The 17,095-nt window shown below is 42.8% G+C and overlaps 1 protein-coding gene across 4 annotated transcripts in view; it reads left to right on the top strand.

The window, feature by feature from the left end:
• Positions 1-17,095, top strand: part of LOC117259344 (nesprin-2) — a 53,743-nt gene that overhangs the window by 15,265 nt on the left and 21,383 nt on the right. For all 4 annotated transcript variants that reach the window (XR_013490995.1, XM_078167378.1, XM_033630625.2 and 1 more), the window contains exons 2-3: positions 12,766-12,966; positions 13,298-13,448. Coding sequence is in view for 3 of the 4 variants with exons in the window: in XM_078167378.1 (XP_078023504.1) it covers positions 12,788-12,966; positions 13,298-13,448 (330 nt within the window). In the remaining variant the exon portion in view is untranslated. The remainder of the gene's footprint in view (positions 1-12,765; positions 12,967-13,297; positions 13,449-17,095) is intronic.

Below are 17,095 nucleotides of genomic sequence, written 5' to 3'. Positions count from 1 at the left end.
AGCGGGGACCCCCTCCCCTCTCTGCGCCACCAATCTCCAGCCCGCACACTGACTGACAGCGTAGCCGGTAAACAGAGCTCAGCTGTTTATTTAGCCTAGCAATATCTCTGGTCTATAGTAGCTGAAATGGACGACTTTGAACGCGATTTTGAAGAGTTTGATGCTGACCGGGCGAGAAGAGAGGCTGAATGCACAGAATGGGATTCGGTGCTACTGCTGCCATTGTTGGGGAGATATATCACCAGGAGGAAAAGCGCCGCAGAGAGTGCATCACAAGGAGTGAAGTTGCGTCTTCTTTTCCTCGCAGATGACGGTTCGGGTTCATTCTCTCCTGTTGCGTGGTAAGTGTGGTCCATTCGCAAACTTTATAACTAAAAAAACTTTTCACTACTCTCTATCGACGAACTACTAACACACTGCTGTTTCCTCCTCCTTCTTCCTTCCTTCTGCTGTCTTCGCTGGTTCATTTATACACACGAAACGCGTTCTCTGGCTGGCTGGATTGTCCACTCGGTCTGCCGTACATACATGGCGGCGCAAGATGGCGATCTCTCTAAAGCAAGGCCCTATATATATATATATATATATATATATATATATATATATATATATATATATATATATATATATATATACATACATCATACATACACACACACATATATATATATATATATATATATATATATATATATATATATATATATATATATATATACACATACATCATACATACATACATATATATATATATATATATATATATATATATATATATATATATATATATATATATATATATATAAAAGCATAATTATAAGGCTACAAAAACCAAATGAATTTTATTTTATAGCGATCATACACTTGTATAAACATATTAATGGGTAGAATATTCAGATTCAGATTCAGATTGAACAATAAACCATGCCAAATATTACACACTGGCCCTTTAAACATCCATTCCACCCTTTTTTCGATCCTGCACAGGTTCAACTTAAGTTGTTAAAGTCCATGTTAAGGCTCATCTATAGACCCTTTTAGGGCCGATGTCACAATTATATATCTTTTTATTAGCTAGAGGCAAAACACGACTCGCCACCACAGGGCTGTAGGCTACACAGGAGTCTTAAGATGTTGTGTTATTTATCATAAACCATCCATCCACTGAGTGAGAGCATACAGGTCGGCCAGTCTGGTCCCGTTGGTCAGTGTTTACTTATTCAAGTAACACTGGCGGTCCCGGAGAGTGAGTGACCTGACATGGTGTGTTGGTAAATTCAGTCTGACGCTCTACACTAAAATGAGAGCCCTGTTGGTGGAAGAAACGCAGCGTTATATTTCTACATGAATGAACCAACGGTTAAGTTAATCACACATTCACTCTGCTCGGCGCTCTGCTGCTCCGTCTCCACAGACAGAGTGTCCAGAGTGTGCTCTGCCACTCTGAGAGTGCGCTGCTCTGGATAACCCAACACTACATTCAGACAGTGCTCCCAATTTACAAACATTTCAGTTTGCTTGGAATGAATATTTCTGAAAGCACCTTTTTCAGAGAGACTCGTATCATCTTCCTCCATTGTCGAAAACAAGCCAACAGAACTTGTTAGCTAGCACTAGCTAATGTCTGTGGAGAATTGTTTTGCCTCCAGCTAAGCCCCACCCACCAAAACCCATCATAGTGTTTACTAACAGTTAAAGGCCCAATGCTCTTTTTACATATGACAATCTGGCAATAGCTGTGGCTGAGGCCTTGTGTTTTCAGGTTGTCTGTACTTATAAATGTACTAATGAACATCTGTACATCCGTCTGTCCATCCGTCCCATTCTCGTGAACACGACATCTAAAGAACACCTTGAAGAAATTTCATATTTGGCACAAACATCCTCTTTGACTCAGCGATGACCTGATTAGAATTTGGAGGTGGAAGGTCAAAGGTCACTATGATCTCACAGAACATGTTTTTGGCCTTAGGTTAAGAATTCTTATGCTACTTATGACAAAATTTCACACAAATGCCTGATAGGATAAAATGATGAAGTAATGACATTTTGCATCCAAAAGGTCAAAGGTCAGCTTGACTGTGACATCATCATGTTTTAACGTCATATCTCAGGAACAGAAGGGGACACATTTGGTCAGATACTGAATTGGTGACTCTAATCTTGAAACTGTGCTGATTGTATAGATCTTCTGTGTGTGAAGCATCCATGTTTTCAGACATGGATATAAACTGTCAGCAAAAAACAGACTGGTTCCTGGAGGCATACAACCTCAAGGCGGTAATTCCACTTATCTACATGTTCCAAACTCACAGTTGTTGAGAGGAGGAGATGATAAACCCCCTCAGTACGACACAGACGATGTTTAATGTGGTCACATGGCGGCCATGCAAGCTCAGGTTTGTGTGTGTTCTCAGCTGAGCTGCAGAGGGGATGATTAACTTTGTCTCAGGACACAGACGTTATTTTAATCAGTCTTGGTTCTAATAGTCTTAACTTCCTCTCACCTTCATCACCTCCTCAGCTGAATATCACTTTCCCTCTAAAGCCGCTGCGCTCTAATAGGAGCCATTCATCTCTTTTCCTCGCCGCTGAAACTTCAGGGAGTGATGCATTTCAGTGCTTCGTTCCAGCATTTTCCAAACTGCACTCGCTGACCTGCAGTGATTTTCTCTACACGCACAGTGTGCCTGATGCCAGTTTGATCGGAGTTTTCTAAACGTTAAGGTCACAACCTTAGTAGTGTTGCCATTTTTTGCCAGATATACATGCAGTCATATGTACAGCAAACAAGCTTCCTTTGAATTCATGAAAACATTTTCATTAATGTTTCATCTGGCAGCATTGGATGGAAATAATGCTGCGTTCATGACAAAAGGGAAGTTCAAACTCAGTATTTCTCAGTTGCAACCTGTTAGGTTCAAAAGTTACATGAAGAGAATTAAGGTAAAAACACAGTGTGCAGAGCTCAAGGCTGAAGTGATGCTGTTTCATTAATGATACTTAGAACAACCTTAAATTTTGTATCACAGTATATCTTTAATGTTCTCATGAAATCAAAACCTTTTTTAATACTATTTATTCACATTCTGTAATCTTCTCTTTATACAGTAGTTTTTTAGTTAGTGGCAGGATCTGCCACTCCTGCACTGGATTCATATTCATATCCACACATGAACAAATCCAGGTTCTCAATGGGTGGTAAGAGGTAATGAGGGTAAAATGGAGCGTAAGATGGATTGGCAGTATGGTGCGGTGTCTGCAGTGCTGTGGGTGCTGCACCGGATTGTGGTGGTGAAGAGGGAGCTGAGCAAGAAGGCAAAGCTCTTGATGTCGTGGTCCATCTATGTCCCAACCCTCACCTATGGTCATGAGCTTTGGGTAATGATCAGAGGATGAGATCACAGATACAAGTGGCCAAAATAAGCTTCCTTTGTAGGGTAGCTGGGCTTAGCCGTAGAGGTCCAACTGGTTGGAGGCCCCCGGGCAGAACCAGAACACGCTGGAGGGATTATATATCTCGTCTGGTCTGGGAACGCCTTGGGATCCTGCAGGAGGAGCTGGAAAGTTTCACTCTGAAGAGAGGCGTCTGGGGTGCTTTGCTTAGCCTGCTGCCTCGTGACCCCGCCCTGGATAAATAGATGAATGGATGAAATAAATCCAGTGTTACTGTTTGTTATTTGATCTTACTCATATCAGTGTTACTGGTCACTACCCTGCAGCTGTGTCAGAGCTGAATTAAGTCACTGCTAGTTAGGGTTGCAAGGGTACGAGCTCTTCATAATAACCATCTCAGAAAATATGGTATCAGTTTTAGTGTAATTACAATACTGGAATTTCTAACTTGGATACAGTACCTTGAAAAACAGATCTTCTGTGCTGCCAGGGGGGAAGTTATGTGTGAAGCATTCATGTTTTCACAGACATGGATGGAAACTGTCATGGATGAACTTGACTGGTGTGCAGAGGCTTACAACCATGAGGCGGTAATTCTAATTTTTCAGTACCATTGAAATGTAAATGGTATGATAACCATTTGCACACCATGGTATGCTGTAAAACCGGTTCGCTCCTGCAACCCTGCTGCTGAACTGAATTTGTTTCCTGCTGCTGCTTCACATTAAAAGCCTTCAAACCCCGGGGGGCTTTTACTGTGAAGCAGTCACAGGAAACGTATCATTTTGTCACCTTTACTGTGTCCTGCTGTTGTGTGAAATACTACTGGCTGTGTTTGCACAATGAAATCAGGTGGTGGTTGCTCATGACGTGTCACGATGGTAAGACTAGGCGAATGACTTCTTTATGAAAACACCCCGAGTTTGTTTGGCTGCACTGTAAACAGACACACCAGCTGCTCAGCTTCTGTTTGCTGTGGTATTAAACACACCTGCTGTTACCAACAGTCAACCTGGACTGAAATCTGCAGGATTTAAATGGCTGCACACACTTCCTACACAGAGTCATCACATTCAGTTTAAATATCTGCTCACCGTTCACTGCCAGAGGCTGAACCAGCACTGTCTCAGGACTCACTGTGGGAATATCGTCATGCTGTGAACGTGCTTCCTGTCACCTTCACACCTGAATATCATCCAGTTTATACTGCAGGCCTGATAGCACAAATCCACCTCTGACCACCATGCCAATAAAGCTGCATATAAACTAACTCCACCCCTCGTCTCTCTGTTATTAACTGCCAGATTCATCTTTCTGTCTCAGGACGTAGACATTATTTAAATGAGCCTAAGCTGAGTCTTCAGAGTCTTTTCCTCTCACCTCAATCTCCTCCTCAGCTCCATATCACCATCAGGTCTAACAAAAGCCATTTTCTTAATCTTAATAACATGAATTCACTTCCTCTGCTGCTGCAGTGTACAGCGGAGGAGGTGATCATCTCATCATCTCAGCAGGGATGAGTCTTAATAGTGAAGATGAGCTGCTTACCCTCATTCCCTCATGCTGGTCTGTCTGGCTGCTTCTGGTTTCCTGCAGGCACAACAGCAACATGCACTGCAAGAAAAAACAAAATCCCTCCTGCAGAGACATAAAATATTATGTAATCTAGAGAAATCTTCTGCTATCAAACAGAAACATCTGCCAACAGGGTAAGAAGAAAATGTAGCATTAAAATGAGGCCAGTACTAAACACTACATGACCTTTAAAGTAGTAATGTAAGCAGTGGAACTTCAGACATTCAAGATAAAGGTTCCTGAAACTAGATTGTCTTTTAATTCATTCAATTAAAGCAGAAGTACAGAGGAGGATCTGATAAGCACAGCACTGCCCCCTGCATGCAGTCAGGAGTCGTCAGTGTAGTTACCTTGAAACAGGTTTAATAATCTAATGCAGTTTATGCTTGATAAGAATTTTTATCCTCGATAAGCAAAAAAAAAAGCTTAAAGTCTCAGTGAAGCAGAATTTTAAGAACATGACACTGCTGCGATTACTTTGATTTTACTTCCCATTAAAACAGAATGTTGAGCCAGTGTATGCAAGCCATGGATGTGTGTTACATTTGCATGTTTATTATGTGAGAGAACTTTATGTTGTAACAGCGCTGTGGCTTAAGTGTGGTTAGGTTTAGACACAAAATATACCCAGTTTTGGGAGCACAATCTGTGCTGGAAAAGCAGCGAGGTCTCTGTAAAAAACACCCTATATGTGGCACTATCTCCGGTGGAAATAAATGACTTGCTAAATCACAGCTGGTTTTGGTGTTTGTCGGTTTTGAACAGTGGTCTACAGCCTGGCAGGTGTCATGCCTTCCACCATCCCCTCCACCTCCTGATGCAACATATTATCACTCTGACCTTGTCATGGACCTTTCATGTCCACATATGACATCCAAGGTACCCTGGGTGAGTTGGTTGTTGACGTTCTGGGACGCCGTGTCAACTTCAGCCTGTTACATGCATTGTCTGTTTTCAAAATACACTTCTGTTTTCACAGGAAATGTACAGTTTGCATACGGTCTCTTTCAAAATAAAAGCTCTATGTCGGTACAACACCACAAATTGAACAAGAAATGCACATTGTTACGTCTTCAACACACACATGGTTAGGTTTAGAAAAAAAGAACAGGGCTTAGCTTTACATAGATACTAGGGCTGTACCCAAATATTCGGCTATTCGAATATTCGTTTCTATGGGTAGGTATTCTTTATGAAAATTTGGTATTCAATATTCGTTTTTTTATTAACTTTTTTTTTTTAATTTATTTATTTTTTAACATTTTTTGGTGCTAAATGTAGTCGTTTTGTTGTTGGTAAATGTAGGCTATCAATAAAAATTAAATTGCATTGTTAAAAATATAGTATAGCCTACGGAGCTTGTGCTCACGGCAGGCTTGAGCGCATCCGTCTGAGGCTGTGGATCAATGCCAAGTTTTACCACTTTATCACTATTCCCTCTAACTTGTAGCTGTTTTTTCGTTATCTTTTGAATTTAATATGAATTATGGAACCATTTTTGTCAACGTTTGTTTCCCCTGTTTTGTACAATAAATTATTATTTAAAGTTTCAACAAGTTTCTTTTGGAGTGCGTGACACAAGTGTGTTTTGAAAACGACCGCGGACTGTCACCTGCTCAACGCATCAGTACCTTTGGATGCAGTGACAGTAATAGATTATAGATTAATAGATTATAATAATATGTCAAAATTTCATTTACAGACCGATTTAACAGACGATCACTGCTGCCCGACCCGCAGGTCCATTTGCGGGACCCGCAGGTCCATTTGCGGGTCCCGCGGGTTACGGGTCGACCCGCGCATCACTACTCAGCTCAGTCTATAAAGGCTGTACACAACAGTAAGGCTATAGACATTATATTCTCTTCAGGCCGGCAGAACCAGCAGCGCATCGGCTCTACAGTGCACGGCACTGCTGAGTAACCATGTTATTGCAGCACAGAGTGTCTGCCAGCAACCAATTACTTGCAGAGGCTTCCTACAACTTGTTTCAACGGTTCCCATTTAATCAGAAGACAAATTAAACAGGATGACCAGCCAATGTGAAAATCCAAAGAAAGCATAGAATAATGTACTGAAGGAGACTGTTGTGCCAGCACACTTTTTGTGGTTTGAGAGCAAAGATCCGCGGCTGTGCAAAACTCCGCAATACACGCAATACAATTAGGTCCAAAAAAACACCGGAGTCCGCCCCCATCATGCTGACATGAAAACAGCTTTTTTCGTCAGTGTCTGACATGGAAGTTACTGCCCCAGCGCTCATATTTGCAAATGTGAAATGAGAATGGTTGCCTGATGTCAAAACGTGAGACGTATGAAACGTACATATGTAACCAGGACCAGGAACTTAACTTAAAAGTGGAAAATAGTGGAAACAAAAACACAACAATAAATACGTATTAAGTTTTGATGTATTGTTATAGTGAAATTAAACTAAATATCACTCAAGCATCCAGCTCTCTTTGCTCTGGGATTAAACAGCACCCTCTTCCTGTTGTGCCTCAAAGCACTAGATTCCTCCCTAGATGCAAATCAAATTCTGACTACCAACAGACATCAAACTGATGCAGGTTTAATAGAAGGTTTAATAAAAACTAACAGAGATGGTGGGAATGATTTATAATGCGTGCGGTCAAGTGTTGAGGAGAAACGAGATGAGAAGAGCGGGTGATGCTACACTGTTGAGACGCAGCCAGCTGTTTGTCCCCCCCAGACTGTTTGCTGGAGGCATCAAAGTCACAGAAGTCAATGACTGATCTGAGACGCACACACAAACAAACACACACTCACATGGGAAGCTGTCGGGTAATCATATTGGGTGATGAAGCATCAGTCATTACGGCCAATCAGGCTTCACTGCCAGCTTGTCTGTCCAATACAATCGCAGGTTGGGGTTTTTTTTTTTTTTTTGCCTGTCTGGCTCAGCTGGCGATGTCTGTGACATCATCAGCGATGAATACTGTCAGGTATCAGACTTGTTGTCCACCTGTCTGTCTGTCTGAGTGAGTGGCATGTTTGGTTAAAGGATTATTGAGATACAGGCTGACTGTGTGTGTGACAAGTGACACACACTCTCACAGTTGCTGTGAAAAGATGCTCAGATATCTGTGAAGACTGTGAAATGTTGTAATGACGGTGTGTGATCTGTATCCAGAGGCTTTTTTGCATTCTTGAACGTCCTTCAAGACGCGATGAAATTCTCTAATATTTGACTGTTTGAATAGTTGTAATCCGGCTTTAATGCAGATGATGCAAATGAAGTTCTCTGTGTGTTTGTTCATCTCTGTGTCATATTCAAATCTCCCCCGCTGATGGAAAACTACCAGACACAAACCTGTTTCAGTTCACTCACGTTCTCTTGTGTAAAAACTCAAAGAAAAGGTTTGACCATTTGAGAAAATACTTTTCCTCTCTTTCTGAGGGTCAGATCGATGCCACTCTCATGTATGTACGTTAAATATGAAGCTACAGCCAGCAGCCGGTTTGTTTAGGGAACATTTCAGTTGCCAGACGAAAATGTTAGTATATGTTAGAAGCATATGTGTTTCTGGAAACCATGGATATGTTACATCTGCAAGAGGGCACTTTAGCGCACGTTTTTCAACAATTGGGCCAGAACAGGGTTTGGCTTCGTAGGGGAAGCTAACATGGCCTCCCAGGTGAAAGTCGGTGGTTGTTGGACCCTCTCACCCTACTCAGACTTCCACTACCTTAACTAACATTGTTGTCACGTTTTCCCCTGTCACCACTGGGTGGAATTTCACAATAATGGTGACGTATCATACCGATATGAAAGGACGGCTTCTCTCGCCAGAGTCTGAGGCTGGAATTCACTGCCCAAGCACTGGTATTAGAGTGAGAACTGGTCATAAGCTCTTTATAGTCTGTGACTAAAAACCTACATTGTCTTTAGATATGAGAGGCCGTCACACTGAAGTCTGCCAGTGTGTGGTAGGCATTAGACTAGTGTTTAAATTAATATGCAAATCAATTATTGACACCAACACACACTTAAATCCATTCAGTCCTTATTTTTGCTTCTGTCATGCTACAATATTTATACATGTTGACAGACGTTTGTCTGTTTTGAAGTTTTTAGTTTTGTGTATTATGAAGTATTTTTTTGCCCACTCACTTCCTGCGTGTCCTGCACTCTTGTGACCCGTAAGATTCACAACAACAAATACAAGAAAACACGAAAAATCAGAAAGTTCAATATATCTACAAGTGCAGTCTCTGTGTTTACGGGGGCAGAGGAACATTTAAACTCCCCCGAGGTTCACAAATGTCCCAAATTCCCAACAAGAAGACAGAGAGGACATGACCTCAGTGTCCTCAGAGGTGGCTGTGGTGCTGATCAGGACCGAGACTGTTGACTTGTGTGTTTAATATTGTCTGCAACAGGGACCAGAAGTCGAGTGTTAAAAGTGGAAATGGAATGAATGAAAAATAATAGTCATTAAGCAAGCAGGTGTGTGTGTGTGTGTGTGTGTGTGTGTGTGTGTGTGTGTGTGTGTGAGAGAGACAGAGAGTAGCAGCACTTTAGTGTGTTGTTGGAGCCCTGAGCTGCAGTTGGTGAGTCATCAGCAGATAAAGATGCTCTCTTTCCCTCTCTGTCTCTCCATTCACACGTCCAGCTCACTGGGGGACACAGCAGTGTGTGTGCATTTGTGTGTGTATTCACATGTTCAACAGATGTTCATATTAATGTTTTTCTCTCGAGACCGAGGTGGTAAATGTCTTCATCTGGTCCTGAACTGAACCCGTCTGTCTGTTTGTTTATTGAGACACGTTGAACCTGTGTGGAAAACAAAGTCGTCTTTACCATAAATAAATGTGCTCTAGCACGACTAACTGAAGACCTACATTCAAAGAAAATTAGACATTTCGTAAGGGAATTTCGTAAGATTTGGCAGAAACATACACTTTGACTCAATGATGAAGTGATTAGATTTTGGTGGTCATAGGTCAAAGGTCAAAGTCACAGTGACCTCATTTGTGTCATTCTTTTGAAAGCGATATCTCGAAATTTTTCTTAATTTCTTAAGATTTGGCAGAGACATTCACTTGGACTCAATGAACACAAGAGATTTTGGTGGTCAAAGGTCACTGTGACCTCACAAAATATGTTTTTGGCCAAAACTCAAGAATTCCAATGCTAGTTATGACTAAATTTTGCAGAAATGTCTTAGTGGATAAAAAATAATGAAGTGATGACCTTCATATCCAAAAGGTCAGCTTCACTGTGACATCATAATGTTTAATTATTCAACATCATATCTCAGGAACAGAAGAAGAGACATTTGGTCAGATACTGAATTGATGTGTGTGTGAAGCATCCATGTTTTCACAGACGTGGATGTTAACTGTAACTGCACCTTGACTGGTTTGCAAAACATACAAACACAAGGTGGTTATTCTAGTTTGGAGAATGAAATTAAGACACAGCACACAGTAATACAGATGCTCCTCTCTTGGCTAGTGATCGTCATCTTCAACAATTGACTTATCTGTAATAAAATGAGCACTACAGATTTTGGAGTTTTGGAGATTTTTCCCAGTGGTGTCCAGTTCTTTCCTCTGGCGCTTTGCACTGTTCGTTTCTTCAAGGAAGCAGTAGACTTTTATTTCTGACATCAAGTTTGAACCATGTTAAAGGGAACAACCTCCAACTGAGCCGCAAGGTCCTGAAACTGATTTTGTCATTTCCCACAGTGTGTATTTCAGGAGGACTAAAGTTCAGTGTTTCATATGTTGCAATGCTTGCAATACTGGCTGGACTGAAAGTCTACCTGAAACAATGATGTCATTTCTTGACAACCTAAACACGCCCTGAAACAGCCTATAGACTAACAGGTTGTGCAAATGCTGCGTCTTTAACCGCATGGAGAACGTGAGGTCAGATGCTGGGTGCTAGGCTTGTCTTGGGTCTTGTGCCAGCTTTCAAGAGCGCAGTGGCAGGTTGCGTCTAAGGTTGCTAAGCAGCCTTAACAAGCACCGTAACACAGCCTGTTGACCTGAAACCCTGAGTGCAGAGCTGATCTTCTTCCATGAGCTGTTTGTGTGTAGGCCTGTGTAAAGTTCTGGCAGCCCTGCACTAAAATGATCAACTTCTTCTCCATATTTATGACATACTGATATTCGATTGGTGATTGGTTGGTCCTCATGACATGACATGCAGTGTGCGCTGCTGCGTTCCAAAAGTTGAATTCTGTTTATCTCAGGCTGCAGCCTGAAAAATAGGCAGTTGGGGACTCTCTGGCGTTTAAGCGTGCCTGCCACGTGTCTACACTGAAAACAATGAATTTTAGAGCGCAAAAAACGCATGCACAGCCCCTTAGGAGTCTCTCACACTCACACTCACACACACACACACACACACACACACACATACACTGATGCAGACAGACAGTAAGTGGGATCTATGTGGCGTCTCAGAGGTGCAGGGCCGAAGCCTTGGCGTCATAACTCTGCTAATACACCACACACACACACACACACACACACACACACACACACACACACACACACACACACACACACACACACACACACAGAGTCCCCAGGTGTGGGTTTGGAGGATGTGGCCTTGGCCTGATCAGCCTCCCGTGGGGTGGGAGGAAGCGCTTGATTTATGAGTCTGGGACGCCAGAAGTTCTTAGGTGGACACACACACACACACACACACAGACAAAGAGTTGCGCTAAATGAGTGACTCATTAAGTTTGTGATCTTAGACAGGAAAGGAAGGTAGGAAAGAAAAAAGTAAGGAGAGAAGGAGAGGAAAAAACAGAAGACGAGAGCTCTCAGAGAATGAGCCTGGGTGTCAGTCTGTGGACCCGACTGTTTGATCAGCTGCTGCCTCTGTAAATCAGGAGATAATTACTCACAGGCTGTGAGCTCAAACTAAACAAAAGGTGAAGCGTAAATGTGTTCTTCCTTTCATACACGTAAATCTTGCCCTCAGTGTGGCGTTATTGGCTCCATATTTGTGTGTGTAGCTGCAGGTGTGTGTGTGTGTGTGTGTGTGTGTGTGTGTGTTGGTCCTTGTGGAGGTGATAATGGCGAATCACTGCTGTGTGTGTGTGTGTGTGTGTGTGTGTGTGTGCGTGTGTGCGTGTGTGTGTGAGGTCTGTCTCTTTGCTTGGAGGCTTTAAACCACTAAACAAAATGAATTCTTGTTGTTTGCTTTTCTTCTGTTCTCCAGGAGCAAAAACTCAAATGTGTTTAAGTCGACTTGTTTAAATCACAATCAGGTTTATCGCCCAGCAGGTTGTCACACACTGCTAGCACTTAACAGCTAAGAATGTCCACAAATAGTAAAAACAATGAGGTGCAGGAGCTCCTTACCCTCTGAGCAGAGGGCGAGATCAAGCGGCATATAACAGGGACGGTAAATGATTGTTATTGTTTATAAAGTGCTGCCGGCTGGTTCTGTGTAAAAATGCAAAGGCGGTGTAAAGAAGGGACTTGGTAGCAGCTCTCTAACGACATCTCTGTGTACATGCTGGGGGATTTTTTTTTTAAATTTGGCACAAATGTCCACTTGAACTCAACAATGATGTGATTAGATATTGGTGGTCTTCAGTCAAAGGTCAAGGTCAATGTGATCCTACATCTGTCTCATTTTTGTGAACATGATACCTGTTATCTCATGAACGATGACTTAATTGATAAAAATTTGGTGGTCGAAGGTCAGAGGTCAGTGTGACCTCACAAAACATGTTTCTGGCCTTTCTACAAACTCCTGCTTTCAACAGTCTAATTTATTGTCTCCACTTTGTGTCTTAACAGGTAAAGGTCACGTGATGTCAGAATGCCTGGATCCCCAGCCACTTCAGAGCGCCACCCCAACACCAAGGGACAGGAAGTGAGGGACATGGAGCTGTTTCTGGATCTGTCAGAGTCTCCTTTTCTTTCCACCTCGTCTGCAGCTTCGGAGCAGCAAGGGGACGGCAGCTGGAGCCAAGACGGAGACCTGCAGGGATGTGGACAGTGAGTGTCCCGCATATATGTATCATGAGAGCTTAGTAGTGGAATCCAAGGGTTTCACAAATATTAGATTTATCAACCAAAGAGTACTAACATTGTTTGCAGCCAGAGGCATCCTGTCTCTCATGTAATGGTGGTTCTTGGAGGTTGAGGGTTTACTGTCTAAGGTTTCTTACATCTGGAACACAACCTGGTAGATCTGGTTTAACTTTGGCACTCTATGGAGTCGCCCCCGCTGCCGCCACAAGACCATTTATAACCTCCATGTCTTTGTGTCTCACATTCCAGCAGCCTGTGTGTCTTTCTTGCTGTTTGACTTCCTCTGTGTTTCCAGATTAGAGAGGAAGTGGGTGCTCTGGCACGAGTTCATGAAAGAACACGCCCACCTGGACACTTGGCTTCGACTGGCCGAGCAGGCTGTCAGTTCCCCCAACTCTGCCCACGTTACCTGCATCACTGCCAAGGAAGAACTGAGGAAGTTTGAGGTGAGTAGAAATGAAACACAAATTACTGTAGAGTGGCAAATTCCAGGAACACTGGAGGTGGAATCTTTCCATGGGAAAAGATTTTTGCTCAGGCTGTATTTACTATCCCTACTCTCATTTTTCAGTTTTCGCATCCTTGATTCCTTTCCTTGCCCTCTCTCCTCATGTTTTAATCCCTCCCATCCGATGTGAGCGGAGGAGTCAAGGCAACAGGCATTTAATATAATGAGACATCTGGGCTTCGAAGCAGTGTCAGTTAAATATGACATGAAACACAGCTGCATTATTTCCTGTGTGTCACGTCATGAATGCAGGAGAGACTTGTGCATCCTCACTCTTCTCTCATTGACATGCATTTTAGGAATTGAGACATCCGTAAGCATCCCGCTGTGAATGATGTCCAGGTCACAGGCAGGAGGACGGAGGAGACGAGGAGGCACAAAATGGACAAATGAGAGACAAAATGCACAATAAACACAGTTGAGTCAGGACCACATTAGTCAAAGAAAAATTACTTCCATTTACAGTATTGTCTCTGCCTTTACTAGGCCTACGCAGAAAGCCTAAGGTGGAGAGAGCACACCTCTCTGCCCTTTCACACGCAAACAAGGAAAGCCTGAGGCAGAGAGAACAAACCTCCCTGCCCTTCCATATGCCTACATGCAAAGCCAAAGGCAGGGAGAGCAGCAGCAAAGACCCCCTCCCCGGGTACAGAAAGTGAAGAGATGTCAGAGTGAGGGGGCTGCCTTGGTCAGGCGCCCCGAGCAGTTGGGCCCAGGAGGTGAACTGGCACCTCTCTAGCTACCAGTCCACGCTCCATATTTGGTCCACATGGGGACTTGAACAGGCGACCCTCCGGGTCCCAACCCAAGTCCCTATGGACTGAGCTACTGCCGCTACTGCTTCTTAAGGGTTAGTGTTAGTTACAGTAACGAGTATAGCTGCCGTCAACTTGAGTCATTTTTGAGTTATCTTCACTTTGTTTCCACTGCGGCCGCTCGGCTGTTCACCGGTTACCGTGTTGCGTCAGTGTGTGTGTATGTGGAGGAGTTTAGCGTCAGCACAAAAGAACCGATACTGTTAGAGCATATCAATACTATGGTCTTTGATAATTTAGCCCCGGTGCTAATTTAGTACTGGGTGTCGGTACCCGTCCTTAATCAAAACACAAACGAAGTGAAGCCCATAGGAATGAAATAAAGTTTGCAGACACACTGACACGGAACTGCGGAAGGCTGTGTGTGCATTCCACCGATCAGCGTTCTTCGGCACACCGCCCCGCCCCTCAAGAATTCTGGGTAATCTGAAAAGTCCTACCCCCTTACTAGGTACTTTTTCCAGGGTAAGTTTTTTCCCTGGGTAATTTCGGTGGAAATGCACAGAGGTTTTTCAAAACCCCGGGTAAATGAGAAAAGTTCCTGCAGTGGAAAAGGGGCTATTGATAAGTCAGACACAGCATGAAAAGGAGGAGCTGGGGTGGAGGCAGGTTGCAAAGTGGCTTGCAGAGGAAGCAGCAACAGTAGGCAGGACAGAGCAGTTTAAATAGGGCGCCCGGAATGAGATTTGACAATTGGTTGCATAGAAAGGAATCATGTGATCTTAAATTGTGGATGAGTTTAGCTTCTCTTTGAGAACTTTTGCAAAATTTTCCAGAGAAAAATTAAAAACTAAGAGTGAGTTCATATTTGAACCCAAACTTCAGTTAATGAAGGGATTAAATAGGAACTTTATTTCTCATCGGATTAAATATGGAGTCTTTTTACTCAGTAATGTAAAAAAAAAAAAAAATCTGCTTACTAAGTTTTTATTTCATAGCCTTATTTCTTACTAAATTTGATCTCTCCACAGTTACTTTTCATCTTAGCTTGTCCTGCATTTTATTTTATTTTTTTATTTATTGGTCATTTATTAACTCTCCTCTGTGTTGTACATCATTGTCATAATCAAAGTAAGTGTGCATCTTAGATCCATATATTTGTCTCGAGGCTCTACAATCTGGATAGCTCACATGCCTCGGTGAAAGAAAAACTGGGGTTAAAACAAAGTTCGGCTAAGTTCAGGTGCAGGTTAAAGACATAATCCAGGTAGAGCGTAAATATCGCTCAGCGGCTGGTCGTAAAGCTGAGGCAGTCAGTATTTATGTGTAAATCCCGTCGTTTTACAACCTTTAAATCACAAAGTTTGAGTGTGCAGCCGAGCAGTGCGTCCATCCCTGCTGACTGAAAAGCTGTAGATTCTCCTTGTTTGTCCAAATTAAATTCTGCTGTCAGGTTGGTCACTTCTGGGAAATGTGATCCACAGCAAACCTCCTCTGCAGCTCCAACACACAGTGAGGCAGCTGCTTTTATGTATCAGTCACTTTCTGTTGTTCCACTGGAGGAGAAGGCAGGAGAATGATCAAGCACAGAATTCCCCCTGTTTCATGTATCTGCACTTTAAATTAAACACCAGTATAGAAAAAATTACTGAAGGTGCAAAGTCTTGTTATTATCGGTTACATAATTTGATGGTTGAATTTTCATGTGCCGCTGATTACGAGGCCCAAAGAGTTGAAAAGGTGGAGTGTAAGTTACAAATTTAACAATTCACAATATATATGACTCTATCAGATTTTAATGTTTGAAAATAAACATAATTTTGATTTTACTACAGCAGCTTCAGGCTCTTTTCTAAAAATGTTCATTTGAAAGCAGATAGCAGAGTCAAGTCGTCTGCATAATGCAGGACTTTAATGTCTGATTTGTACAGAGTGAGACTAGAGCTGCAATGATAAGTTGATTAGTCATTCGACACACAATCAATCTGCAATTACACTCACCGGCCACTTTATTAGGTTCAACTGCTCGCAAACGTTAATAGCTAATCAGCCAATCACATGGCAGCAGCTCAATGCATTTAGTCATGTAGACATGGTGAAGACGAGCTGCTGAAGTTCAAACGGAGCATCAGAATGATGAAGAAAGGTGATTGAAGTGACTTTGAACGTGGCATGGTTGTTGGTGCCAGACGGGCTGCTCTGAGTATTTACTGGGATTTTCAGCACAACCATCTCTAGGGTTTATAGAGGATGGTCCCAAAAAGAGAAAATATCCAGTGAGCCAAAATGCCTTGTTGATGCCAGAGGTCAGAGGAGAATGGCCAGACTGCTTCAAGATGATAGAAAGGGTGGTTTTTCCAATCTTCTATTGTCCAGTTTTGGTGAGAAAACCCGTGTGAATTGTAGCCTCAGTTTCCTGTTGTTAGCTGACAGGAGTGGCACCTGGTGTGGTCTTCTGCTGCTGTAGCCCATCTGCTTCAAGGTTGGACAAGGTGTTGTTGCTTCAGAGATGCTCTTCTGCACACCTTGGTTGGAACCAGTGCTTATTTGACTTCCTGTTGCCATTCAGATGGAAGCATGGATCCATCCTGCCTTGTATCAACGCTTCAGGCTGCTGCTGCTGGTGGTGTAATGGTGTGGGGGAGATTTTCTTAGTACCAACTGAGCATGGTTTAAACACCACAGCCTACCTGAGTATTGTTGCTGAGCGTGTCCATCCCTTTATGACCACAGTGTACCCATCTTCTGATGGCTACTTCCAGCAGGATAACGCACCATGTCACAAAGCTCACATCATCTCAAACATGACAATGAGTTCACTGTACTCCAA

Source organism: Epinephelus lanceolatus, chromosome 4 (assembly GCF_041903045.1).
Source record: "Epinephelus lanceolatus isolate andai-2023 chromosome 4, ASM4190304v1, whole genome shotgun sequence".
Taxonomy (NCBI): Eukaryota; Metazoa; Chordata; class Actinopteri; order Perciformes; family Serranidae; genus Epinephelus; species Epinephelus lanceolatus.
Note: the sequence above shows the minus strand (reverse complement) of the source record. Positions and strands in the feature narration are given on the sequence as shown.